The 27648-nt window shown below is 46.4% G+C and overlaps 3 protein-coding genes and 4 non-coding genes across 15 annotated transcripts; 5 read left to right on the top strand and 2 right to left on the bottom strand.

Annotated features, from left to right (window-relative positions):
• The first annotated feature begins 55 nt into the window (after window positions 1–55).
• Window positions 56–126, top strand: trnag-gcc (transfer RNA glycine (anticodon GCC)). The gene has a single exon. It is a non-coding gene; the product is annotated as a tRNA-Gly (tRNA).
• A 1003-nt stretch (window positions 127–1129) lies between these two features.
• On the top strand, window positions 1130–1200 carry trnag-gcc (transfer RNA glycine (anticodon GCC)). Its single transcript has one exon. It is a non-coding gene; the product is annotated as a tRNA-Gly (tRNA).
• A 779-nt stretch (window positions 1201–1979) lies between these two features.
• trnam-cau (transfer RNA methionine (anticodon CAU)) lies at window positions 1980–2052 on the top strand. The gene has a single exon. It is a non-coding gene; the product is annotated as a tRNA-Met (tRNA).
• Window positions 2053–3232: 1180 nt separating this feature from the next.
• Window positions 3233–3304, bottom strand: trnad-guc (transfer RNA aspartic acid (anticodon GUC)). Its single transcript has one exon. It is a non-coding gene; the product is annotated as a tRNA-Asp (tRNA).
• A 2247-nt stretch (window positions 3305–5551) lies between these two features.
• Window positions 5552–11035, top strand: trim25l (tripartite motif containing 25, like). 2 transcript variants are annotated; one of them, XM_063877486.1, is made up of 16 exons: window positions 5552–6258; window positions 6800–6895; window positions 7295–7528; window positions 7658–7817; window positions 7903–7935; window positions 8015–8050; window positions 8139–8183; window positions 8268–8318; window positions 8399–8446; window positions 8621–8683; window positions 8769–8954; window positions 9047–9151; window positions 9229–9264; window positions 9348–9413; window positions 9525–9590; window positions 9731–11035. In XM_063877486.1, exons 1-16 carry the CDS (start codon window positions 5647–5649, stop codon window positions 10303–10305), a joined length of 2412 nt encoding a protein of 803 aa, XP_063733556.1. In that variant the 5' UTR covers window positions 5552–5646; the 3' UTR covers window positions 10306–11035. The 2 variants fall into 2 exon arrangements, with proteins under 2 accessions (XP_063733556.1, XP_063733555.1); XM_063877485.1 differs by having other exon boundaries at window positions 8618–8683.
• trak2 (trafficking protein, kinesin binding 2) lies at window positions 10783–21732 on the bottom strand. Of its 6 annotated transcripts, XM_063877481.1 has the most exons (16): window positions 21596–21732; window positions 18897–19062; window positions 18615–18800; window positions 16576–16635; window positions 16127–16203; window positions 15932–16048; window positions 15535–15753; window positions 15237–15446; window positions 15091–15165; window positions 14876–15013; window positions 14710–14789; window positions 14498–14638; window positions 14130–14422; window positions 13558–14043; window positions 13384–13483; window positions 10783–13271 (listed from the first exon to the last, which is right to left on the bottom strand). In XM_063877481.1, exons 2-16 carry the CDS (start codon window positions 18949–18951, stop codon window positions 12509–12511), a joined length of 3000 nt encoding a protein of 999 aa, XP_063733551.1. In that variant the 5' UTR covers window positions 18952–19062; window positions 21596–21732; the 3' UTR covers window positions 10783–12508. The 6 variants fall into 6 exon arrangements, with proteins under 6 accessions (XP_063733551.1, XP_063733549.1, XP_063733550.1 ...); XM_063877479.1 differs by having other exon boundaries at window positions 14130–14638; XM_063877480.1 differs by lacking the exon at window positions 16576–16635 and having other exon boundaries at window positions 14130–14638.
• Window positions 21733–22090: 358 nt separating this feature from the next.
• stradb (STE20 related adaptor beta) lies at window positions 22091–27554 on the top strand. 3 transcript variants are annotated; one of them, XM_063877488.1, is made up of 12 exons: window positions 22091–22297; window positions 22835–23064; window positions 23845–23925; window positions 24616–24718; window positions 24797–24918; window positions 25007–25115; window positions 25215–25338; window positions 25412–25583; window positions 25689–25793; window positions 25900–26156; window positions 26235–26277; window positions 26367–27554. In XM_063877488.1, the coding sequence occupies exons 2-12, from the start codon at window positions 23053–23055 to the stop codon at window positions 26520–26522; spliced, it is 1284 nt and encodes a 427-aa protein (XP_063733558.1). In that variant the 5' UTR covers window positions 22091–22297; window positions 22835–23052; the 3' UTR covers window positions 26523–27554. The 3 variants fall into 3 exon arrangements, with proteins under 3 accessions (XP_063733558.1, XP_063733557.1, XP_063733559.1); XM_063877487.1 differs by having other exon boundaries at window positions 22792–23064; XM_063877489.1 differs by lacking the exon at window positions 23845–23925 and having other exon boundaries at window positions 22792–23064.
• The last annotated feature ends 94 nt before the right edge of the window (window positions 27555–27648 follow it).

Raw genomic sequence — 27648 nt, 5'->3', positions numbered from 1 at the left:
AATCGAACCCTAGGATGAATTTCTTTTTCGGAGCGCGAAAAAGCCTCTTATGTAAGCATTGGTGGTTCAGTGGTAGAATTCTCGCCTGCCACGCGGGAGGCCCGGGTTCGATTCCCGGCCAATGCACTTCCTTTACGTCATAAAGCCGATGTGTTACCAGATTCACGTACTTCCTTGACCTGTGTGGACAAGATGCAAACCGTCAAGTCTGACCTGGGAATCTCAAGTGCCACGAATGAGTCCTTCCTCCACTGTGTCTCTGTTCCGTTAAGCAATGTGGATCCAACGCACCACCGCAGACCTGTGACAGTCACTCCTCCCTGCTCAACAACCTCAACGGCTTCTTTGCACAGAACAACTCAACTGCGCAGAAAACCACCCACCCCCCCGCCGACGACCAGGCTCTGTGTCTGTCCCAGGCCAGTGTGATGAGCACACTGCTGAGGATTAAAAACAGATACATGGATGAATTTTTGTCATAATCAAAGGGTTCCTTAGGATGCGTGGAACAGGAACAGAAATGTGCAGTCTCCGCCAGGAATCGAACCCTAGGATGAATTTCGCACACAGTTACCAGATTCACATACTTCCTCGTACCCTGCCCAGGCCACCTTGGGCTCGCTGGAGTCCCTATACAGCATGACAGCAGGGACTCACGGAGCCTGTGGCAGGGTATTAGGACCATAACAGACTACAAACTACCACCGCAGACCTGTGACAGTCACACCTCCCTGCTCAACAACCTCAACGGCTTCGAAGCACGCTTCGATGCACAAAACAACACAACTGCGCAGAAAACCACCCACCCCCCCGCCGACGACCAGACTCTGTGTCTGTCCCCAGCCAGTGTGATGAGCACACTGCTGATGATTAATAGCCGCAAGGCTGCGGGACCTGACAACATTCCTGGTCGTGTGCTGAGGGACTGCGCAGAGGTCAAAACAACGGATCAACCCACTCACAGGCTGGACAGGAGGAAGACAGATATGTAGGTCCTTGGAATATCAACTTCCATAATCAACGGGTTCCTTAGGATGCGTGGAACAGGAACAGAAATGTGCAGTCTCCGCCAGGAATCGAACCCTAGGATGAATTTCTTTTTCGGAGCGCGAAAAAGCCTCTTATGTAAGCATTGGTGGTTCAGTGGTAGAATTCTCGCCTGCCACGCGGGAGGCCCGGGTTCGATTCCCGGCCAATGCACTTCCTTTACGTCATAAAGCCGATGTGTTACCAGATTCACGTACTTCCTTGACCTGTGTGGACAAGATGCAAACCGCCAAGTCTGACCTGGGAATCTCAAGTGCCACGAATGAGTCCTTCCTCCACTGTGTCTCTGTTCCGTTAAGCAATGTGGATCCAACGCAGCACCGCAGACCTGTGACAGTCACACCTCCCTGCTCAACAACCTCAACGGCTTCTTTGCACGCTTCTTTGCACAGAACAACTCAACTGCGCAGAAAACCACCCACCCCCCCGCCGACGACCAGGCTCTGTGTCTGTCCCCAGCCAGTGTGATGAGCACACTGCTGAGGATTAAAAACAGATACATGGATGAATTTTTGTCATGGCTCGCCCACGTGATACGAGTCCTTGCCAATGAAACCAGGTGAGGAGGGAGCTGCAGACCTCAATGCAGTTCCCTTACGTCGTAAAGCTGATGTGTTACCAGATTCACATACTTCCTCGTACCCTGCCCAGGCCACATTGTGCTCGCTGGAGTCTTTATACAGCATGACCTACGGATAAGAAATTCTTGCCTGCGTGAGCTCATCTGCGTTTGACGTATCTCCCTTTAGACCTCACAGCAGTTGACTTTCCAGGTAAGTATGGATTTCACCCTGAAGTCCTCCTTCACGGGAATGTAGGGGCAGATGGAGTTCGGTATTGTTCCCGTAAAGAACGACACTGCAAAGATTTCTGGGCAGTCCCAACCCCCTACTGTTCTCCAATTTCTCACCTTACAGGCATTTGGTTTTTGGGCCTCGTTGGCGCAGTAGGCAGCGCGTCAGTCTCATAATCTGAAGGTCGTGAGTTCGAGCCTCACACGGGGCATAAGTTTTTTGATTTACACCCTGGTGCGAATATCATGGTATCAATGAGTCTTCCCAACACGTCCACTGTGTCTCTGTTCCGTCAAACAACAGATCAACCCACTCACAGGCTGGCCAGGAGGAAGACAAATATGTAGGACCTTGGAATATCAACTTCCATAATCAACGGGTTCCTTAGGATGCGTGGAACAGGAACAGAAATGTGCAGTCTCCGCCAGGAATCGAACCCTAGGATGAATTTCGCACACAGTTACCAGATTCACATACTTCCTCGTACCCTGCCCAGGCCACCTTCCAGGCAATACGTACTGCCGGGGGTCAACAGATGTGGCTTGCACCCCTGGGTCCATTTCATGGACAGACGCACAACGTGCAGGCCTCTCCGTACGGGCTCGGGCCAACACCACGGAATGGCGCTAAGCTTGGCTACTGGAATACAACATGCAACAGCCGACCTACGATCCTGTGCAGGATTGACCAGAAGACTACAGACCACCATCACCCGTCGAAACACACCTTCGCCACCCTCACGCTTCAGCCCGCTTCCGCAAAACAACGCACTGGCCGTGGCGCACTGAACGGTCCTTGCCAATGGACAGTGAGTGGGAACGCAACCTCAAGCAGTCCCTAACGACAATAAACCTGAGTACCAGTCACAATACTCCGTCCTGCCAGTACAATGTCGCATGTCGTCTATCTCAAGGACCTACGGATCAACCTGGCGAATATCAGGTATCAGATCATCCAACACGTCCTGGTCTGTCCGTCAACACAGATAACCCTCACGGAAGGACAGGGAAGCAAAGTAGGACCTTGGAAATCAACTTCCATCAGGGTTCTTGTTACATGAGCTAAAAAATGACTCCGAATGACGTTCTAGGGGAAAAACAGGAATTTCTCGTGTGAAGGAACAAATGGCGAGAGCCACGGTCTGATAATAAAAAAGGTAGGGAAAGAAGTCAGGAGATGTGGGACAAGATGCAAACCGTCAAGTCTGACCTGGGAATCTCAAGTGCCACGAATGAGTCCTTCCTCCACTGTGTCTCTGTTCCGTTAAGCAATGTGGATTCACTCCCGGTTACCTGTGCGAGAGGAGAGGGCTTTGCCTTGTGCTGTTATTGTGGCATTCATTTTCAGACACTCTGATGTGCTTTTTACCACAACAACAAAAGTTGTTTTCTCTCCCCGTCGGGGAATTGAACCCCGGTCTCCCGCGTGACAGGCGGGGATACTGACCACTATACTAACGAGGAGATGGTTTTCTGCCTTACGTTGCGTGAAACGGCAACAGAAATGTGCCACGAATGAGTCCTTCCTCCACTGTGTCTCTGTGAATATCAACTTCCATAATCAAAGGGTTGCTTAGGATGCGTGGAACAGGAACAGAAATGTGCAGTCTCCGCCAGGAATCGAACCCTAGAGGAATTTCGAGTAAACCTAGATTTGTCGTTAGTTCCCTGCCACCGGAGGCCGGTCATTCGGCCAATGATTCCTTTACGTCATGACGTGTTACAGATCACGTACTTCTTGACCTGTGGACAGTCAAACGCAGTCTGACTATCTCAAGGCCAGTGAGTCTCCTCCATGTGTTCTTTCGCAAGGTAAGCACACGAGACCTGTGACAGTCCTCTCCTTCACAAACCTCAACGGCTTTTGCACGCTTCTTTGACAGAACAACTACTGCAAAACCAACCGAACAGGCTTCCTGCGTGGCAGTTTCCTCCTTTGGTTAACCGTCTCCCGTGATCTCACTATACTAGAGGAGTGGCGCTCCCCCATGTAGGTCTTTGCATGAAACTAAGGGTGGGAGGGAGTGCAGAAGAGATATCAGTTATAATATTGAAATGTGAATTCTCTTCATCTAGCTACATTTGTCGTTGGAGATAAAACAGGTTATTTTGATTCATTTCCATTGGAGCGAAGATAAAGGTACAATAGTTCTTCCCAACAAATGGTAGTTCTTGTCTTTGTAAAACAACAGATAACAATAACTGAAGTGTTGGACCATTTTTAGGAAAGAAAATCAGAAAATATCGTTTATCAACTTTGTTTCCATGATCCCGTTTTCCTTAGATGCTGTGGCCAGACCCCAAATTCCTGCTTTCACCAGGAAAATTTCTGTTGTCACATAGACCTACCTGATTTCTTCTTCCTGTTTCTCCATCTACACTTGTTGCAATTCAGCTGTGCCAACTGTGACAGAGGAGATTTAACTGCCCTGTGGTCTGGATTAAAGACCAGTAACCATCCCTGTGGGCACACCACTGCATCATCAAGGCTTGGAGCAGATGATCCCAAGGGCGCACCATCCCCCCCGCGCTCAGCCCCAAGTTCTGCGGGAACACCATGTGGCTGACTGTAAAGCCGCAAGGGGCGACAAAGCCGTGTCGTGACTATGGGTTGCTCATCAAACAAAAGAAAATCTCCCCCGGATGTGGCAAGGGAAAGACATCAGTGCCTTTGAATATCCTTCCAATCAACGGTCTAGATGCGGAACGGAACAAAGTGCGTCCCAGCATATAGAGAGATTTTCGGAGCGAAAAATTTTGTGCTGGTGTTCATGTGATTTCCCTGCACGCGGAGGCCCGGGTTCGATTCCCGGCCAATGCACTTCCTTTACGTCATAAAGCCGATGTGTTACCAGATTCACGTACTTCCTTGACCTGTGTGGACAAGATGCAAACCGTCAAGTCTGACCTGGGAATCTCAAGTGCCACGAATGAGTCCTTCCTCCACTGTGTCTCTGTTCCGTTAAGCAATGTGGATCCAACGCACCACCGCAGACCTGTGACAGTCACTCCTCCCTGCTCAACAACCTCAACGGCTTCTTTGCACGCTTCTTTGCACAGAACAACTCAACTGCGCAGAAAACCACCCACCCCCCCGCCGACGACCAGGCTCTCCCTGGTCGTAGGCGAGTTTGCTCTCCCTTTAGGGGAATTGAACCCCGGTCTCCCGCGTGACTCACTATACTAACGAGGAGATGGTTATTGTCATGGCTCCGCCCACATGCTACGTGTCTTTGCCAATGAAACTAAGGGTGGGAGGGAGATGCAGAGATGTAGATATGCAGCTGATATAATATATGAAGGATGTGATTTTAATTCAATCTTCATACTAGCTACATGTTTTGTCATGTCTTGGTTCAGAATAAATACAGAGTGTAGGGTTTTTGACTTCATTTGGGGCCTCATTGGAGCAGTAGGCAGATGAAAGCACAGTGACATACTGAGTATCTTTGCTGGCTACAACTCTAAAATGGTAGTTCTATGTCATATTTAGTGTATATTTAATAACAGTTAACAGATAATTGACTAATAACTTGATATTTGATTGGTATTGGACTCATTTTGTATTGTGTTATTAAAAGAAAATCAGAAAATAATCAGTTTATTCACACCTTAAATGTTTCCACTGATACCCGTTTTCCCTGCTAGACCTGCTTGGTGGCTCTAGCCCCACCCCCCTCACCTCTTCCTGCTTTCACCAGAGAGAAAACATTTCTGTCTGTCAGTCCTTATTAGACCTACCTCTTGATCTTCTTCTTCCACTGTTCTTCTTCCATCTTGGACTACTTGCTTCAGACAATCTCAGCATGAGTGCCAAACTGTGGACAGAGGAGCAGTTTAACTGCCCTGTGTGTCTGGATCTCCCAAATGATCCAGTAACCATCCCCTGTGGGCACAGCTACTGCATGGGCTGCATCAAGGACTACTGGAGCAAGAATGATCCCAAGGGCTGCTACAGCTGCCCCCAGTGCCGCAAGTCCTTCAGCCCCAAGCCCTTCCTGTCGAGAAACACCATGCTGGCTGAGGCTGTAGAGCAGCTCCGCAAAGGGGCGCACAAAGCCGATGTCCGTGAATCTATTCGGGTTGCCTCATCCAAAAGCAAAAGAAAACTCTCCTCCTCTGCGGTGTTATGTGACTTGTGCAAAGGAGAACAGCGAGCAGCGGTCAAGAGCTGCCTGGTGTGTATGAGTTCCTTCTGCGAAGTCCACCTGAAGCCCCACAAGACCAAGAAGTCCCTGAGCAAGCACGAGCTGATAGCACCCACAAGCAATCTGGCAGAGAAGATCTGCTCGGAGCACAAATACCTGCAAGAGTTTTTCTGTCGCCAGTGCAAAGTGTTCGTCTGCTGGCTGTGCACCAGCAACCAGCACAAAGGCCACGAGTGTGTGTCCACCAAGGTCGAGCGTTTGGAGAAACAGGTAAGAATGGAGACCCAACGTTACTCTACCATTATGCAGGCTCCACTGTAACTAAGTGTGTCGGTAGAAACCTTTCTTACTAAGTGTCTGAACAACATGTGTCAATATGTGAATAATCCTGAATCACCTTTATTTATTATCACACAATTTGATCTATTTAAATAAGCCAGTCTTCACTAAGAAATGGGCCCCAGTTTCTAATATGAGGGACAATTGATGACCACTCAGGCTGTCCATTGTTCTTTGTAATGGGTTTGTGTGTGTGTGTGTGTGTGTGTGTGTGTGTGTGTGTGTGTGTGTGTGTGTGTGTGTGTGTGTGTGTGTGTGTGTGTGTGTGTGTGTGTGTGTGTGTGTGTGTGTGTGTGAGGGTGTTCTCTCTGAGTGTGTGGGACGTGGCTGTGTGACCAGGCTGAGACAAACCTAACTACATTCCTCTTCATTCTTATATCTCCACCCTCTCGTGTTGTCTTCTCTCACACACACAGCTGCTTCCTCGTCCTTGTTGTAAGACGTGTTTTCATCCTTTTGTGACGTCCAATAGAAACTGATGTCAGAGATGCAGACAGAGAATCAGCAGAGACTGAAGGAGAGAGAGCAGGAGCTGAAAGACATGAAGAAGATGATGGATGTGACGAAGGTGGGTTGGTGATGCGGATTTTGCTCGGGGACTAGTTCTGAAAGACCTTCATTTTAGAGAGGGGTCAGATGGGCCTTTTTGTCATGATAGATCACTGAGCGGGCCTACTGGGGAAGAGACACAGAAAGACTACAGAGAGATCGATGCAAAGAGAAAACAAAGAGACCCTAAACAACCAGAAAAAGGGGAAAAGAACAAAAAGACCCCAAAACAACCACAAAATAACCACAAAGAGACACAACATGACTACAAAGAGACAAAAAACAACCACAAAAACACACATTATTATAAAAAAGAGAAACAAAACAACAAAAAAGAGTACTGGCTAGGGTAGGATAGATCGTGGCGCCCATATGCATGTCTGCGATTTGCATACTGACCACTTTCTCCTTCTCCCAGCGTTCTTCAGACATGGTCCACGACGACACTGAGCAGGTGCTGTCTGAGCTGCAGTGCTCAGTGGAGCGTCTGCAGGAGCTGCTCGAAGACGTTCTGGATCAGGCCAGCCTGCAGAAGATGGGCCAGGCTCAGGAGGTCACCGACAGCCTGGAGGCGGAGGTCAAAGAGCTGAGGAAGAGGGACAAGGAGATGAAGGACCTGGCCGGCTGTGAGGACCACATCTACTACCTGGAGGTAGGCTTGCTGAAGGAAGGGGGTCAGAGGTGGAAGAAGTACTAAGATCTGGTACTTGAGTAAAAGTAGAAGTACCAGGGTGTAGGAATACTCTGTTACAAGTAAAGGAAGTATCATTTTGTTCTTCAGACATACGAGTCCTTGTGCAACCCCCTGGAGTCCGGAGACCTTCCCACTGTGGTGGTCAATCCAGAGGCTTCCTTTGAGCCGGTACGAGATGCCATCCTAGACCTCAGGGACAAAATCGAGGAACTGTGCAACCAGGAGCTGGGCAAGATCACCAAACAAGGTCAAGAGTCTCATCTGGTTCCTACCTACCTTCTACCTCTTTAGATGTGGTATCTTAATCCTATCCTCTGTTTTTTTTCTTGCAGTCAACGATACAACGCTGTTCACTCTCCGAGACCGTAAGCATATTACCTTTTAAACATGTTAAAAAAACATTGCCAACATGCTTTAACATTGACTTCCTCTCTTCTTATCCAGCTAATCACTCAGGACATAAAGGGGGGATTTTTAAATGTGAGTTTCAGTTTTGTTTTTCATTATTAAATGGACTCCTAAAAGTCAATATTTCCCCCAAAAATTCTGATATCTGTTTTTTGTCCAGTGTTTTCTGGTCTTGGTTCTCGAAGCACAAACAGCCGTTCTCCAGGTATGTCCAGTTTTTTTTAACTCAAAACATCTTTTTACTTTATTATCTTTTATATAATCATTTATGCATGTTTGTTTTCCACAGCCCCTACTCCCAGTATCTCAGTGGGAGCCCGTACTGACAGACGAGGACTTGGTAAGAAACCCTGACATGTGACAGTAAGTCATTCAACATGCAGTCCGTATTAAACATGACATTTACGTTTCCTTTATCAGGTATAGGCCTCAAAAGTCAAGATGTGCGGAGTAGAGACACTCCACGAGGTGAGGCTTTGTGTGTGTGTGTGTGTGTGTGTGTGTGTGTGTGTGTGTGTGTGTGTGTGTGTGTGTGTGTGTGTGAGCGTGTGCATGTGCGTGTGTGTGTGTGTGGTTGGAAAGCCACTACAGCGGATTGAGCAGTGTGTGCATGTCTTAAAATATACTTATTCCTTTTAGCAGACAGAGGAAACGCGAGTTCACCCAGACCCCGGGACAGGCAGAGGAGAGAGGAAAGAGACACAGGTAGGTTCTGTTGGATTTAATAAACCAAGACTGTTCTGCTTCCACCTCTGCATAGCGCTAACATATCTCATTTACCTTTGAACAGTGCGGGAGACCCACCCCACTCCCAGCCCCACTCCCAGCCGCTCTCAATCTGTTTGGAGCCGGTCCAGTCAGAGCCAGGCTGCAGCACCGGTTCAAATCCCAACTCCAATCCAATCCATCCCAACTCCTGCTCCTGCTCCTGCTCCTGCTCCTGCTCCTAGTCCGGCAGCTGCAGCATCAAATGGCGGTACCGTAGCCTCAGAATCATTGCCACTTGTGCCAACATTTTGCATGGAAATGTAACACGTTTTTTTTTCCTTTCATCTCTTCCTGCTTCAGGGTCAGGTTTCAGTCGGATGGCGTCGATCAGCAGCCTCTTCCGCTCCCATCGGCGTGGCACAACCCCGGCTACCCCAGTCACGCCGGCGAATAACACAAACCCATGTAAGACTCAAAGATTTAAAGGCTTTAGTGAATATTTATGTTTGTGTCTAAGTGTCTGACTTCTGTTCACTCAACAGGGGGGATGGCTGCTGTGTCTGAAACACCTACAGAGAGTAAGTTTGAAGCCTTAAAGTATATCTCATAAGTCAGCCACCATAACGTATGTAAATATCACTATTGTTTTCTCATTGGACAGTTAACCCAGGTCTGTTTCTGGACTCTCCGATCGACACCATGATCCAGGCTCCTGCTTTCCCTGGATGTGAGTTAAAACCTGAATGTAATTAATGCATGCAGCAGGAGCAAATCCAACCATGCATTGTAAGTGTTTGCTGATTGTGCATGGACTGACATGTTATTTGCTTTTATCCAGTGAGAGAAATCAACCTGGACAGCATCCAGGCGCCAGAGCCGAGGACCAGAGAGGAGTTCCTACAGTGTGAGTCTCAATGCTTTTTGACATGTAAAGGATGTTCAAGGGTAATAGGGTAGTCCATTTGGGTAATACAGGTATGTAATGTTGCTTTAACGCCTAATAATTTCCAGAATATGTGAATAATTGTCAATTTCACCCTCTAGACTCCATGACCTTGACCCTTGACACCAACACAGCCCACCGTCGGCTCGCTCTCTCCGAAAGCAACACCAAAGCCACCCTGCAGGGGACGGCGCAGCCCTACCCGAACACTCCCCAGCGCTTTGACGGCTGGACCCAGGTGATGTGCGAGAGCCCTCTATATGCCCAGCGCTGTTACTGGGAGGTGGAGTGGAGAGGTCGAGGCTCCTCCATGGGCGTAGCGTACGGGGCGATGAACAGGAAGGGCTTGGATGCACGCTCGGGGCTCGGGTACAACGCCCAGTCCTGGACCCTGGAGCTGTCGGACACCTGCTGCTCGGCCATGCACGACAACCAGAAGAAGGACATCCCGGTCACCTACTCTCCACGCCTGGGGATCTACCTGGACCTCTCCACGGGGACGCTGGCGTTCTACAGCGTGGCTGAAAGTATGACGCACCTTCACACGTTCAGGGCTAACTTCACCCAGCCGCTTTACGCCGTGTTCGGGGTGGGCAGCGGGGTCGGGGTGGGCTTGGACTTCGCTCTCGGACAGTTTAGTTCCAGCTCGGACAGCATCAAGATCTGTCCCATGTGAGCATATGGGCTGGATGAAGCTTAAGTTTGAATTGAAAAGAGTAAATGTGTAAGATATGGTCAACAATTTAGGTCTAAAAGCCAGAAATTCAACAAAGAACTGACATTATGATTTGTTGTTTACATAATTTTAAAGACGTGCATGTATTGATTTGAAAGATCTACTGAAATGCTAACCAGCTAGCCCCACCCTTACTCGTTATACTACTTACGCTTTGAGGCAATAGTGAGTCACAAATGCACGCCCCACATAAAGATCATTAAAGAGTTGTCTTATAACTTGACAGGCTCAGCCGTTCGGTTGATTTGTACATATTCTTACTCTGTTGTTCGTGAGTAGCAGGCTTTATATTTATAACCATTGACTGTAAATGTGTGCTAATGCCTGATGCACTTAGTGGAAGAAGAGCAAACCTGTTCACTAATTCTGCCACCAGGTTTGATGAGTAATAAAACAACAACGTGGTGAGTCGGTGGCTTTTGTTTCCATTGCTTTATTTAAAAAAAGAGGCAACTGAAAAGTAGCTTACAGAGGATTATGATCTTATAAAGGGAGGCATGAAGAAGGGAGAGCTTATATCATAGCTAAAAGACACACAGCTGAACTCCTGCATTGCTGGAAAAGGGTGATATAATACATCAAAGGTTCGGGTAAGAAAAGTCTGGATGTTCTTCTCATACTTTATATATGTGTATTGCATTACTTGAAAATAAATCCACTTTTGCCCTCATCTGGACTCCCTTCTGTTGATGTGGAAAGCCAAATCAAACATATTAAAACCTTGAGTCCTAATGTTAGCAGACATCGTTATGCTAAATTAATATGTTTTCAGTGTCAGTGCAGAGTTGGAGCGGTGTGGATTCTGGGGACAAGGGGTCAAGCACAAAGCTCCACGCTTCCCTTTATCTAAACGTGAAATTAAAAGGATATAAATGAATAATTAAGGTGAACTTTAGTATGCTTTCCTACAGGAATTCTCCTACCTGCCGGACAGTGTGAACTACTAATATTAGGCAATTATAAATCAAAATGTTCTTCTCATTTACCCCCTTATCCCTTAACGTAATACTCTCCCATACACATTATAAACCTGGATGTGTTTGACATCTAAAAGAAGTGTCAATGCCTTCAAATGCATTTAAAAAAGTGTTCAGTGACCCCAAATTAACACAAACTCCAAATCCCAATGAGTGCAAATAATATAATACCAACATGGCTGAGCGGGAAAATAAATGATATCAGTACTGGCTTCTACTTAACGGCTTCTACAATTCAAAACACAAGGACCTGAAGGAAAAGGCAGACCTTTTTTTGTTTTTGCCTTGCGTATGGTATGCATCTGGCTTTGCTTTTAGCCTCAATGCATGCTGGGACTTGTAGGCAAAGTTGCAAGAGGCACGGTCAACAAAACATCCGTGCAAAATGATAATATTAATACTGGCGTGTTAATAGCATGGAACGACTACAATATTAGCCTAGCAGTATGCTATTAAGCCAGCTAGCACTTAAAATCCTCAAGTAAAAGAAGCACGTTGAATAAAGCGGCTTTGATCCACAGAAAAATAACTGTTTTGATAAATTAATTGTGGTTATTCTTCATGCAAAAATGTCACATTTGCATAATTAAAATGAATATATTGGTTTGAATTAAAGGAAATATTCATTATTCCCTTCTCTTGTGACTGGTTATTGTCAGATGACCATGAACCATTGACTTTTAAAAGGGGCCTGGCTGTATTCAATTACAGACTAAAGCTTTTCCAACCCTCTACAGAACAAGCCCTTGGAATAGCAACCCTGGATGCTCAGTCTCTCTCTCACTTACTTATCCCTTTTTACGTTTAAAGAAAACCTTCCTTTCCTACGTTCATATTAACTTCTTTAATCCACATCCACTACCTTTCCTCCACTTACATGTTACCCTTCTGTACCTCTTCTACCTTTACCTGAACATCCAGAGCCACACGGGATAAATATATGACTGAGAAGGAGTCAAGATGTGGAAAAACCCAAGGCAAACTAAGGCCTCGGTAACTAGCACACATCTACACACAGACACTGCGGTTTAGCTAAAAAGTTCAGTTAAATTGTGCTTTAAAATTAAGTCTTAAAAAGGAGGGATTGTTCTGCGGTTACTTCCCTCTCCAAAGGCAGAGAAAGAGGAAGAGGAGGCTGGAGGTTCAAGAAGAGTCCATCCACCTCTTCAACGTTTGGATGGGACATTGGAGACGGAGCCAAGATGCCGGCGTCGTTCTCTGGGGTTTCCCCAGGGAGTAGAGGGGAGGGCGAGGGTGGTGGGGTGAGGAGGAGGAGTCGACTTCCCAGCTCGGGCGCCAATCATGGCCGGTAGGCTCTGGTTACGCCTCAAACCGTCCAACAGGCTCCCGCCACCTGCCGACACAAACGTAGAAGAATCCTGCCGTGGCGCCGACGCTTCGGACTTGGAGCCCTGGAGCACTTTAGTGAATCCCAGCCGCCGAAGCCTCTCCACCAGGCCAAGGTCGGGCCTGGGTCGACCCGATTTAGGGGACGGGGCGCGGGCTGGAGCTTCCTGGGAGGGGCTCGGCAAGTCTGGATGTGGAGCGCGGCCCAGGTTCAACCCGTAAACGTCCTGCAGGAAAAGCTCTGCCGGCCGCGAGGCGAGGAAGTTATCCGCCGGGTGATGACGGGACTCGTGCGGCACCGGAGAGGGAGACGGCGAGTGGGAGGGGGAGTTAGGCGGCGTGCTCGGGAGGAGCCGGAAGAGGGGCTGCCGGGATGTAGGTTTCGGCGATGGAGGAGGGGTGTCAGTGGAGATTTGTGCAGAAATGCCTCTCTCCAGGACCAGCTTAGCCAGGCCGCTGGTGGGTACAGGGGGGCGTCGAGGGGGGAAACAGTCCCCGAGACTCAGCCTGCAGGGAGTCACAGGAGTACTGGGACCAGTCCTCATGGAGCTGGGAGTGTTGGCCATGATGGACGACTGAGAACTGAAAAACATGAAGACAGATGGAGAGGTAAACCGTTAGGACTATTGCTGCTACTCATTTTTAGCCACCGTTGTTTACTTATTGTTGTTCTTAATGTCCTCTTTGTCCTTACCTCGAGGTGACCTGTGTGATGTCACTCGGGTGCAGGATGCTGCAGGTCGTGAAGGTGTACGTTGAGAAGGTGGAGCTCTGGCACTTCCCTGGATTTTGGACTGAAACACACAACAAAGATCTGTAATTATGCACGTCTCAACACTCCTCATTCATTACTTCAAATAGTTCTTACTGGAAGAAGTTGTTGTTGTTGTTGTTGTTGTTGTTGTTGTGGAGATCTGGCTCTGTGATTGGACCACGGCTGTACAATTTCCTGGAATGGTGGATGACTGGCTGAATTCGTGACAGAGGTCTGATGTGACGGAGGAGGAAGAAGCAGGCGTAGGTATGACGGGGGAGGGAGGCGGGACAGGAAGTGGCGACACCGAATGCTTCCTGTCCTTCCTGTTGTCCGGCGTGGATGACACCTTGACCTTGAAGGTTATCCCGCCTTCTTCCTCTTCCTCGTCTTCCTCTTCCTTACCCCGCTCTGCTGCCCCTTTCTCCTGGTTACTCCTGCGCGATTCACCCTCCTCGTCCTCCTCCATGTCCGACAGGTGGTAGCAGGCGTCCTGAGCCAGGGGGCAGAAACCCTTCGTCACCACACCGGGGTGGGGGTCCAGGATGGTGGCCAGGTGAGGTTTGGCCAGCTGCTGCCAGTGGTGGAGCGTCAGTGAGCCTGGTATAAAACATAAAGAGTCACTGAAAAGGAGGAGCAGAGGGTGGTGGTCTTCACTTCTGCTGTACATTTCCCCAAAGATTTACCTTCCATGGGCTTAACGATCTGCAGCTTCTCGGGCAGGAAGGTCTTGAAAACGCTGGAGCTGAATGAGAGCTCGGACAGGTTGGAGAAGGAGGACATGGCGCTGCCCGACGGGGAGACACAGCCGCTGCTTTCCCCGTCGGCCTCGGACAACGCCTGCATTTTCTTCTCCCGCTCCGCCTGGAAGAAGCGGCGCTCGCACATGAAGTTCTGTCTGCGCAGCGACAGCCGGTGGAGAGCTTTGGTCAGGTCGTTTCCTCCGGGACAGCCGGGCTGGCCGATACGCACCTCCTCCCTGGAGCAAGGTAAGGATAGTTTGATATTATTAAGACTATTCACCGCGTGAGTGACAGGAATACTGGTAACGCACCCCTGATTGGACTGGAAGGGCTGTGCCGTCATCACCAGAGAGCTCTGCCCTGATCCGGGGATGGGAGGAGTGGCCGAGGCTGGCCGCAACACCGAAGCGTTGATGGAGCGAACTGTTTGAAAGACTCGCCTCTGGGATAATCTGCAGGGAGAGAAAAGTCATAGAGAAGTGGGATGTATCAGTAGGAGAAAAAGTGTCTTTGGTTTACTGACCTTTGGTCCTGAGAGATGGTCTCCTCATCCACACTCAGCTCTCTCCTCATGGTGCCCTCGATCTCCGCTGCCAAAGAGTCCTGAACACAAACAAAGAGGCTTTGCTAACGATTTACAGGTGGATTTTACAGTCAATGTGAAGCAAGCTGGTATTTGTTTCTCTCACCATGGGGTACAGGCCGTAGGAAAGGTGCCTTCTCATCCCAGCCGAGGGAGTGTTTTTATTGCGCAGCTCTCTGATCTCCTCCTGGGACTCGTGGAGCATCTCTACACACTCGGCGTTCCTGTCGGCCAACTCGTCCAGCTGCAGCACAAGGGGAAGAAATCTTCTGTTAAAATCTGTCAGTTCTGTAAAGCGAGCTGCTGATAGATAGATTGTACCTCTGCTGTGAGCTGTCTCTGAGCCTCTTTAGACGCCTGCAGGTGAATCCTCAGCTCCTCTTTCTCCAGAGCCAGCTGCAGACAAACACTCTTAATTAATATGTTTCTCTTCACTTTTGTAATCCATCCAGTCTGTGTTTCCTCACCTCCTTCACTCTGTGCTGCAGCTCCACTATCTGGGAAAGCAGCTGAGCGATTTCCTCCTGGTGTCTGAGCAGCTCCTCGTTCTTGTGAGACAGTTCATCCGTCAGAGACACCATCTGGCTGTTGGACTCACGGAGCTCCTTCACACAGTCGCTCACCAGCTGCTGCTCCTTCTCCTCATAGGTGATGGTGTCGGTCTTCAGTTGACACGCCTGGAGTGGAGAGAGGAACCAGTCAACACTTGCAAACTAAAATCCTGCTTTTCTGTGTCTCCTCTAAATCATCCTGCTTCCCTCGTACCTCAGATCTCAGCGCCAGGTTCTCCTCCTCCAGATCCTGCAGTTTATTCTGCAGGGACTCCAGCTGGCTGAGGGTGGCGGCGGCGGTGTTTCCACGCAGCGGCGGAGGCTGGCGTTGCGGCGTCGACACGCTGGAGTCCGTCTCGCTTTCCTCCGAGGCGCTGGCCACCATCCGGAGCAACTCGTCCTTTTTACTGAGCTCATGTTGCAGCTGGTGAACCTGGAGGAAATCGGTTTTGGAACAATGAATACTTTGCAAACACTGAAATCAGAATCAGAAACGCTCTCCTCGTCCTCCCCTTGTCAACCTTTTATAATTAAAACAGTTCCATTTGGATCCTCATATAAAGGACATACTCATCCCTCTCCTTTTTGTGCACTTTCCCAAAGAAAGGTACCTGATCGAGTGTCTGTGCCAGCTGCTCCTCTATGGCCTCGTTGCGTTCCTGCAGCAGGTGGTTCCTTTGCAGAAGAGACTGACCGATCCGAGCTGCCAGCTCCAAGTCTCTGTCCCGCTGTCCAACAAAAGCACAGAGTTAAACAACTAACGAACGCTGCTTATTAAAAACAAAACAAAGTGAGGACACACCCACCTCAGCCAGAAGGTGCGACACCACGTCCACTTCATTGTACGTCTTGGTCATCTGCTCCACGCGATCACCACTGAGGACTGGACAGAAACAACATTGTTCACTTTGAGGAGAAACAAGGCAAGCACACACACACAGTCTATGATGTGCATGCAAACCACTTAACTTCCTACTTAATGAAATGTTCTGACCACAGGCAACCCGAGCAGCCACTTCCTTAGCAGCCAATAATGAAATGTCAATTATTCCTTTTGATGAAAAGGCTCCACAATCACGGCAATGTGGTTGCTAGTGGTCTGAATATAACAAAGCCACAGTAGCAATATCACACATAAACAGACTGCACACACACTACCCAAAACTACGCAGATTTCTTGCGGTCATCTACATGCAAAAGCTCACTGGAGCTAAATGGAGTTGCAGAGAAGAACAGATAAGAGAGAGGAAGATACCTTTGGAGAGGCTCTGAGAGCCGGGGTGGGAATGAGAGGAGGGCTCCAAAGCAAGATACGCTAGTGAGAGATGGGAGACAGAAAAGAAGGGAACGATCAGGAGGATGAAGGGGTCCAAAAGACAGAAAGGAAGGACGAGAGGAAGCGAGAAGCTGGGGGTGAGAGCTGCTTTAGTTTTCTACACATCTATTAGTTTGCACCACTGTTAGCACCTGAGTGGGTTTCACCAGCGCTGCACCGCTCCCCTTTCCACCTGTGCAGAGAGAAGTGGCAACTCTAATCATTGAAACATTGCCCTTTTACTATTCAGAAGGAGGACATAGATCAAACACCTTTAACTGTTGTCACTTAAATCCATTTAAATATACCTAATGTTGGTAAACTCAAACAAAAAGAAATCGAGAAAATTGGCAAAACTGTAGATATTTTAGGGGATTTGTTCCTTTGTATTTCCACTTTTTTATTGCGCTAATTGAAATGCTGTAAGAACATTCAATCAGTGGCGTCACAAACTACATTTCAGCAGGAATTAAACATATTAAGCAGAGCTGGAAAGCCTTCAGCAGCTGCTCTAATGGATATAGTCTGCCGTTAAGTAATCTGAGGCTGGCGGTGACCTCTGGATCTGGACACTGCACTTACAACGGATAAAAATAACCAGTAGAGATACTTTGTGTCTGGCACTGCTACTGGCACACACAATGCATATAATCTCTCATGGTACTGCACCATTGACGTCAAGAATCAAAAGATATGGTGCACTATTGTGGGTGGTAAAGACATTTATTGACAGCGATAAAGTACATTATAATAGCAAAGTCCAATGAGGTTCAAGAGGTGTTTGAGTTCAATAGTTTGGTCGTCAGGCGGCTGGAATACTGACAGTACAGCGGCCAATCAGTGACTTGCAATATCTAATTGATATTATATTGACTGATTGTGATATGATATAAAGGCAGAACAGGAATATCCTTCTTCCAACTTCAAAAACACACACATTTCTTAATTTCTCCCTGACAACCACTTGAATCTCAGCATGGCATGCCTGTTTGAGAGCCCTATGAATAGATGTTGCACAGCAGAAGGGAAGCAAATGTTTTCACTGAGCAGGAACCAGAGACCACGATTTCCTTACTGTAACCCTTCCTCACACACATGCAGTTTGAATATCAAATACACACACCACCACCACGCAGAGACTATTGAGAAGCATGTAAACAAAAGCATTCATACAAGTGTTAAACAGACTCCTTTTACCATCAAAATTAGCTGTGAAAGTTTTCTTTTAGATGATCAGCGTCGTAAATGTACTTTTTTTTGCATAAAAGGAGTGTTGAAGCTTTAAGGAGTAGAGTTTGTCTTGTCAAACATGTTTCTTAGGAGATATTACAGTATAGAGATATGTTTTATATCCTTTCTGTGTCCAGGAAATCAGCTGCAGACAGGAAGTCACATCTATCTACTGTCACTGCTCTCACACACACACACACACACACACACACACACACACACTCACACACACACTCACCCTCCACAGCGAAACTGTTGTAAACCTCCTCATTGTGGATGTTAAACACTGGCATGGTCCTCCGACTCCTCTCTCTACCGTCCCGTCTTCCTTCTATCAAAGCCACTCCTCCCTCCTCATCCCGTGACTCTGGCTTTGAACTACACTTAACCCTTAATTCCTCACCGTCTCTCACACACACACACTGTCAAAGCTGTCTGATCCAAACAAGCAGAGTGAAATTGAAGAGGATGTGCGCCAATAAAATAAATCACAACATCTGCCCGGTGAAGTCACCACAGTTTTGCAGAATTGAGTTCTAAAAAACTATATCTAAATGTGGGAGAAACACAGATTTTTTTACATGTTTCTCTTCTTTTTTACAGGTTTTAATCAGCTGGAAAAGAGGACACTTCTCTGGATAATTCCAGGTCAAAAACCTCCTGAACAATGAAGTAATCGAAGTAACTCTCAGGCTACTGCACAAACTCCACATCTGAAATAGTAACTGTGCTTTTTACTCTACACTTACTCATGTAGCGGAAAGTCTCCTCGGCCAGCATGGGGGAGATGGCAGTGAGATGCCCGGGTGCATCGTCCGGAGAGCAGCCCGGAGAAACCACCCAGTCCTGGCTGTCCGACAGGTAGACGGAGCCAGAGTCGGCCGAACCGGAGCCCAGCGAGCCGAAGTGCTTCCCGCTGCTGCCCAGCCCCTCATCTGTGAGTCGGGAAGCAAACTCAAAGGTAAGGTCACTCACACAAAGCTTACTGGTCTGCAGGATTGGATATATAAAACACACTCTTAACCCCGGACCTGTCTCCGTGCTAGACTCTTTCTTCTCCACCGCCCGGGGTTTGACTTCAAACATCTCCTGTCCGGTCGCAAACACACACAGCTGGACAGGAAACGGGAGCAGCTAACGCTGTGGCATCACATCCTGTTTCTGCTCTGGTGGGCGGCGACCCCCGCACACCTTTACCTGAGGAGATGTTTATGTGTTAGTGCTGCAGTATTATGCCCCAAAGACTTCTTTATTTGGTGTGAAGAACATAATAAGGGTCACAAAATGTTGCTGCTAAACCCCAGTACAAACACTCATTAAATCTTAAGGATTTAAAGTGGGAACTGTATTTATACACAAGCACAAAGCATACCAAATGCTGTATACAGTATTTCCTTTTCCTCCTATCTGCTAAGGGAGGGCTAAGGGGGAGACAGATCCCTCCCACATCCTGTAGCAGATCTCTTCCCACTAGAGAATTGGAAAAATAAACGACCAGCTGTGGACTCTCTCTTCTGCATGGTACTGTATTTTGCATAAGTGATGCCCAAAAATGATGGATCAAACAATTCCCAAAATGCAATTTGATAGCATCTTTCATTAGATCCATCCTGGCTAAAAATACACTCACAAGGATTTCACAGTAGAGGAGATCATGTTAAAAATCACTGTGCATGTTCATGCATCACACAATATCTTGCAACCCCAGTGCCATCTGCATCCCTGACCTAGTGCTTGGATTGCGTGTGTGTGTGTGTGTGTGTGTGTGTGTGTGTGTGTGTGTGTGTGTGTGTGTGTGTGTGTGTGTGTGTGTGTGTGTGTGTGAGTAGGGAGGCCAGAGGGAAGGCAGAGTCCTTGTGCAACGTTCATCCTCTGCTTACGTAACAGTGAGGCTGAAACTGTGTGCAGATTAATGTGATGCTACAGCAGGTACTGTACTGACCCTGCAGTCCTAAGTGTTGTTTCTTTTACTAAATATTGCATCCATGAATCATCTTTATTGCTATGCGCGCTTCTTCTTTCCATGATTTGAAATGCCATGGCTGAACGCAGTGCCTGTGAGTCACCTAATGACTCTTTTACAGCCAGACAGCTGAAGCTTGTGAGGCAGCAGAAAGTATAAAGCTTTAACTTGTTGTCAAGGTTAACGAAAAACACTCACAAAAGAAAGACAAGCAAGATTACAAAACCTATTACTTACAGAAACACACTATTTCCTGTGGTTTGAAAACAGCTGGAGAAAACCAAGACCACACGCTGGAAACCACCTCTTAATTTTGTGTTATTGCACATTATAAAAGCTCTAATATGCAAGCATAGCCACAAGATAGCAGTCCTGGAGTAACTGGGAAACACAGACAAGACAGTATATAATATAGTTGATTGAAATATCCAATAAAAGAGTATTTCAGCAGCTGGAACCAGAGCATTTCTTCCTTTCTTTAAAAAACTACTCAAACCAATACAGCTCACATTGTAAACAACATGACTGTCACAGCTGCTTACATCAGCTGCTCTCTCCCTTCACGTCTAATCTTCTCATTCACTCTCATCCAAAGCAACCTACAGCCAGGATCTGAATGTTTCACTGCAGCTGCACACAGATGTGTCCCTGGACATGGCCTGAGGGTTTGCTATTCAAGAAAAAGGACCCTTGAAGCAGCATGTGACCTTCAGTGGAACATCAGAACAGTCCAAGCCAAATGGAAACGCAGAAGTACTCACACGCTAATTACAGAGCAATTAACCTCCAAAAAATACCTCTCAAATTGAGTAATTAAAGAAAATATCAGCGTCAATATTTGTGTTTACTACAAGACTTGGCACAAGCTAACATTCATTGACATGTTTATTTTCAGAGAAGGTATAACTGTAACTATTAAACCCCATTACAGCCAGTTTCGTACCACTGTGGCAAGAAAAGAAGGTTATTATATGGTCTTAAAATAATGGTTTAGGCTCTCAAAATGTTTTACTTGGATTTGAATCCAACACATACTGTAATCAAATACTTTGAGTTACACCTACCAGGTCACTAAGGTAATATTTTGGGATATTGAGTCAATATTTATTTTGTAAAATGTACATTATCCATAGTGTTTTCGATAATATGCAGTCGATTGGTACAGTTTTAAAAGCCAATATGTGTCTGTAGTTTATTGGTATATATTTCTGTAGCCTAGAGTATTAAATGTATTCAGTATTTTCTTTATATTGAGTATTACTTAGAAATTCTAGGAATACATGCTATAGATCAGCAGGCTGTGGTCATATCTCAAGTTTAATCTAGGATTGCATCTTCATACTACACTGTACAGTATTTCATTGTACATCCTGTTCTTGTTTATCTATTTCTATCTACATGTATATAGACTCCTGCTTTTACTGGTCGCTTCTCTGCAACGTAATCTGCTTTGTTGTGATCTACTCTGCTTCTTCTTCACCATTTCTCCTGTTTTTTAAACCCGTTTGTCTCAAATATAACGTGGCTTTGTCGGAGGAGCCTGGGACTTCAGGTGTTCATTGCATATCCACCCTGAAGCTGCTGTGCATGTCACAATAAAGCTTTGCATCCTGAATGTGTAAATTGAATTGATTTTGTTTATTAAGCATCATGTTGTTCCTCTGAAGGGCGAGGGGATGACAGCTTCAGGGTTGCATCATGAACGAGCCTGGATGATTACATCGCTACAGGAATTACAACCGATGTGAGATACCGATGAACACTCACCTTATGTCCAGGGTATTCCACAGCATTGAGTGATCTCAGGGGGAAAACGGCTTCTGTAAATCCGTTAAAGCGAAACCTGAAACAATGGAGCGGAAGGGAGGGAAGTGACAAACACCACGTGGGTCATCAACCTGCGACACGTGGGCGTGATGACGTATTTAACACGCGTTTGTAGTTTTTCTTGTTTATCTTCCTTTTTTTAGAGCCACATAGCATCCGGGTTCATTACTTTAATTAAAAACGGGGGGTATGATGAACAGGAAACTGAAAATAAAACAAAATGAAGGTGTTTAGAGATGTGTGAGAATGTTGGGCTTTTATTTATTAATTTAAATTAATTATTTGTATAATTTCACGTCCTTAGGAAACGCATTAAATACTGGGGAAATAAATAATGGAACAACAAACAAAAGAAGTGCCTTAAACGTTTGTAAATGACTTGATTAATAAAGTAAAAAAACAAACACCTACGAGTCATCCACGAGCGACGTGTAGGCGTGATGACGTGTTTATCACGCGGCAGGAGTCTGTGTCAAATTAAGCAAAGGACTATTTTTCGCCTCGGTTTTGACTTTTTGCACTTTGGTCTAAAAAGTCTCACAAAATCCAACACATTTTAGACCAAAACGTCGCTTAGGATATCCGCCTCTAATTTGCATATTGAACTTGTTTACGTCGAAGTGGCAGATCTGACAGGAGAAGGTGAGCCGCTTCTTCTCAATGCATCAAACACCATGTTATTATTATTTAACTCACTCCACGGCTGGAGCATGCACAATCATTACAAGCTGCAAGAGCCTGCATGGAAACCCAAATGTGAAGCTATGTGTGTTTTATCTTTGGAGAAAAGAAGTGATTTAAAACAGTGTCACCGACATGAGGTAATTAGCCTCGGATAAATGTAATTGGCTGCAGTTATCTTAACCTTGAAGTGGATTTGAATTGATTTATTAAGGAGAAATGTTTACGTATTTAACGAGTGATGCATGTGTATGACCATAGAGGGAGGGAGGTGGGTAGGGAGGGTAGGTTACAGAGAATAGATCAAAAACAAAGACAAATGATCAAATCATAAATATGTTATCATAGGAATATTTATTCCCATAACCAAATATTGTCTCCAGGCTGCATTCACCATTATGTTAAATATCTGTGTCTAATGTCTGTCCTTGTTTAATATACACTCTTCCTCGCAGGTTGATCTGACAAAGTACACCATCATTTCCTATCATTGCTCAGATCTGTAGATCACCTGATGCAGGTATGCTGCAGGCGGATGGATGAACGGTTGGACGGATGCTGGACGCTCTCTAGTCTTGTGGGGGATTCATAGCTTGTCTCCGGTTACACTGCTGCACTTCTTTCCCTTGTCCTCCCCCTCCATCGCAGTCGGACTCCTTGGCCTGTGAGCGGATGAATGCGAGCGCTCGGGATTGTACCTTCGCCCAAAGGACTCCATGTCTTTCTTGGTAAGAATTTCACGCTGCTTTGGTTTTTACTTAGATGTGCAGTCACAAATGAGCTGCTGAAGCCTCTGGTGGGATTTGGAAATCAGTCTAATCAGTGAACTGTAATTTAGATCTATCCTGGTGGCAGTGCACTAATATCTAAATGTCACATATCAAATTATTAAGTATGCATTTGAACAAGTTATAGATAGCTTTGCATCTGCACTTTTTAATTCATTCTTTTGCACAAATCTGAAGAAATGTTCACTGTGTTTTGGCTGAAATCTGATCTATGTTTTCTATTCTGTGGCTGTTTTTTCTATATATATTTAATTCAAAGGTAGGAGAAGACTGTTGTCCCATGTGCACAATAAGGAAATGGCTAAATCTAGAGAAACTACAACAATGTGAAGCACAACAACGTATTCCACTCTCAGCTTGAATATAGATAAAAGTTCATTGATTTTGCCTTTGATTTAACCGTCTCAGATTGGAATACTTCCCTATATGTTCCCTGTTCATATTTAAAATAGCCTTTGAGCACACATTGTCTCACATCTGCTGATGCATACAGCTTTAACGGTGCTCTGCTGGGACTCGTCAGTCACTCATCTGCCTCTTTGTTGTCTATTATCGCCACTCTAGCTCTCTCACCACTTCCGATAAAATGCCTCTATATCCCCAGATGCTTGCTTCTCAACCCCCCCCCCCCCCCCAGCATATCACGTTCCACTCCATGTTTCCCCTCCACTCCTACACTTCCTGTAAAGCATGTCTCCTCCTCCTCCCCCACTTCACCAGGACTGTTCCTGCATCTCCCACACTCCAGTCCAGCCCTTGGACATAGAGGAGCGCTATGAGGACATCAGCCACCAGTTCCTGGTCAGTAGCTCCACGCTGTCCCTTACTGATGCTCCTCCATCACACGGCTCAGTTCCCACCAAATTGAGTCACCAGGAGGCTAAACTTGGCTTTATGCTGGGACACGTTTTCAATTTGCAGTCCGTACTCGAGTTGAAGGTACAGGACGTTTAATTTAGAGTACGACAGGTGAGCTCAGTGCTCATTAAATACCAATTATCGTGATTTATCATCTTACCTGGAGCTGCTTCACCCTGTCCTTAAAGCTGTAACTATTGGAATAACAAATCTGAAGAATGTAGTCCTATATTTAGAGATTATTTCCAACTATCTGTAATATAATAGGTTTGTTAGTGAAGTCATCTCCTATGATAATACAGACGGCATGGATAATGCATGGTGTGAAACAAAGCTGCATCAGAAACACAAACAGCTGTCTGATGCTCAGAGGGAATCTGTCTGTGTTTCTAAAAGTGCAAGCATCTCCAGTGTCACAGTGACGCTGTGGCCATCATCACACATTACCTCACCACCAAGAAATGATAGGATTACTAATTGTATAAATGCATCATATAGTGTGTGTGTGTGTGTGTGTGTGTGTGTGTGTGTGTGTGTGTGTGTGTGTGTGTGTGTGTGTGTGTGTGTGTGTGTGTGTGTGTGTGTGTGTGTGTGTGTGTGTGTGTGTGTGTGTGTGTGTGTGTGTGTGTGTAGAGCTGTGACGGTTCTGAATACACTCTGCAAGGGCCGGCTGGTGGCGATGACATCACAGGGCTGTCAGCTGATCCGTCCCACTACCTGCTGCTGTCTGAGCTGGGTAGGAACACATCAAGCATCTCATTTCTAATTAATTTGTAAATGCAGGAAGTTCTCACCTCAATCCTCTGCCTCACAGGGAGGGGCTTCAATAACCTGAGCCAGGTGAATATGGCACGTCATGTTCCCACTGGACAGCTGCTGGCCATCAAACAGACCAACCTGGATGAGTGCACAGAGGAGGAGCTGCTGCAGCTCATGGTGTGGAACAGGCATTGATTTAAATTCAAGGTAGAAAAAGGCATGCTTCCTGAAACCCACATGTGTTTGTTTACGTCTGATTCTCCAGAACGAGGTCTTGCTCTCCAGGTTTTTCCGTCAGCCCAATCTGCTGACGTCCCGCCTGGTGTTCAGCTCCTGCTGCCAGCTGTGGGTTCTCACACCGCTCATGTCCTATGGTGCTTAACCTTAAATCTCCTTAAAATCCATCAAATGTAGTGACTGATTATTGCACCACCTGCTCACCTGCTCACCTGCTTCTCTCCCCTTGTCTTCAGGCTCTGCAGATGCTTTACTCAGAACATATTTCCCCGATGGGATGAGTGAATCCCTGATAGCGTACCTGCTGTACGGCGTGCTGAAGGCCTTGGAATACCTGCACCGGATGGGCTATGTTCACCGGTCAGTGGGAGAAAGAAATATATATATTAGAAGGAAAATTCAAAGTGACTTAAGGTCTTTTGTTCCTCTACAGGGGGGTGAAGGCCAGTCATATCCTGCTGTCGGGGCAGGGGCACGTCTACCTCTCTGGGCTCCACAGTGTTTTCAGTATGATGCGGGACGGGAAGCGAGTGAGGTCGGTGTTCGACATGCCCCACCACACCCCCGCCCTGCTGCCCTGGCTCAGCCCTGAACTCCTGCGACAGGTCAGAAGGAATTGAGATATAGCATTAATAGTGGCAGTGCATATCTCAAAAGGAAAGGGTTGAGTGATTTCCTGATTCTTTCTTTTATGCCTTCTGTCTCAGTAGGATCTGCACGGTTACGGAGTGAAGTCGGACATCTACAGTTTAGGTATCGTGGCTTGTGAGCTGGTTAACGGCCGGGTGCCTTTCCTGGACATGCCCCCCACCCAGGTAACAAAAACCCTTCCAAGAGAGAAAATGTGTGTGCACTAGATATGTGAAAATCTAGGTTTTTATGGCAGAGTAATTATGTGAAACTTTGATTGATGATGTCCAGATGCTGCTCCAGAAGCTGCGCGGCTCCCACTGCTGCCTGCTGGACGTGGCTCCGTTCCCGCTCGGCGAGCTGGGGGGGCTGAAGGTGTCCCGATCCGGAGTCGACTCCGGTATCGGGGAGAGCGTCGCAACGGGAAGCATGACCCACAGCGCCACCGCCCCCCCTACCGACCGACCCCAGAGCCCCGCACCCAAGAACCACTCGGCCACCCTGCACAACCTGGTGCAGCTGTGTCTGCAGCAGCAGCCGGAGCGCAGGTCACTGAAGCACCAGCTAGCTTTACTTGATAAATGCATCTGATATCACGCAAATGATTTTGTTTTTGTCTCCTTCAGGCCGTCAGCATCGTCCCTGTTGACCCACGCCTTCTTCAAACAGGTGACTTTATCAAACGTCTGCTCCTCTCAGCGGTTTTTACCATTGTGTGACTTCATTGTTTGAGCAGAGATGTGTCCTTTCCTCCACAGGTGAAGAGGCACACCAGAGAGACCTTCCTGAACCTCATGTACCCAGCAGTGCCCCTCTCCAGCCCCGAGGACCCTCTAGTTTCCAACACCCCCGCCCCCTCCTGCCACGCTCCTTCCTCCCCTGACACCATGGAGGCTGTTTGGGACTTCTCCTAACTCCAAAAAGTCTCCCTTTTAATCTGAAAATCCTGACTAGAAAAAGCCAAACGAAAGACAATCAAAGCGAAAGCAATGAGGCCAAATTCTACTGTGCTTTGATTTTTGTATTATGGTCCCGACTCGACGAGCCTTTTCTAAAGTAGTTTTGTATTGTTTTTAAGATACGTTTGTCTGATGCATATATGGTGACAAGACTGTGAAAGTGCTGGATCAAAGACGCTGCTCTGATCCTATCATAAGGATCCATAATGGACTGGAAAAAACACTAATTTGTTGACTTATAATCACGCACTTCCTCTGAGATAAAAGGCGACTGGTAGAAAGTCCATCCAGAAATACTAAACGGTATGTTGTTTTATGGTGTTATATCCTGTTAGGTACTGAGAAAATACCCCCCGTAGTGTGCGTGAGCATCCCAAGTAGATTCAGTATGTATTCTGACTGAATAGTGAATACAGAGGTACAAAATAAGACATTTACAACACATGTGCATATATATACTGTATGTCATTTTTAAACAGCAAGAGAGAAACATTAAGCCTTCAATTTGCATTAATGTGCTTTCTTACATCCATGGGTACATTCAAAATATGTAAACCAGCCGTACTCTTGAACATATATGCACATTGTTCATTGTATTTACAGTAATTTCTTGGTACAATCTTGCCTATAAAACTTAGCAATAGAATATATGTGATGTCCTAAAGTAGGAGGTATCATTGGAAGTCTTCCCAGCCCTTTGTTGTCGGTGATTTGCCAAAAGATTATTTTTTAACGTGCTTACTTATCCAACAATGCCTTTATGTTCTGATGAATATTCTGATCTATTTGTAACTGTGATTAAATGTACTGTGTACGAGAACTGTGATTTACAGTGCTTATCCAACATGGTAGCTGTATGAGCCTTACATATACACGTATAATTATAAATTATATATAAATACGAATATGCAAACTTTGATTTTCTCTGTTATTTGTTTTCCATCCATTGCAGCTCTATTTCCTCAGTAAATGGTCCTAAAAAACCAATACAGTGTCCTTGATGTTTACTATAAAACATTAGTATATATTTATTATGTATTATGTGTATTTATTAATACAAGAAACCACCTTTTTGGATAAA

This window comes from Eleginops maclovinus, chromosome 24 (genome assembly GCF_036324505.1).
Source record: "Eleginops maclovinus isolate JMC-PN-2008 ecotype Puerto Natales chromosome 24, JC_Emac_rtc_rv5, whole genome shotgun sequence".
Classification (NCBI taxonomy): Eukaryota; Metazoa; Chordata; class Actinopteri; order Perciformes; family Eleginopidae; genus Eleginops; species Eleginops maclovinus.
This window is presented reverse-complemented; position numbering and strand designations above follow the sequence as displayed.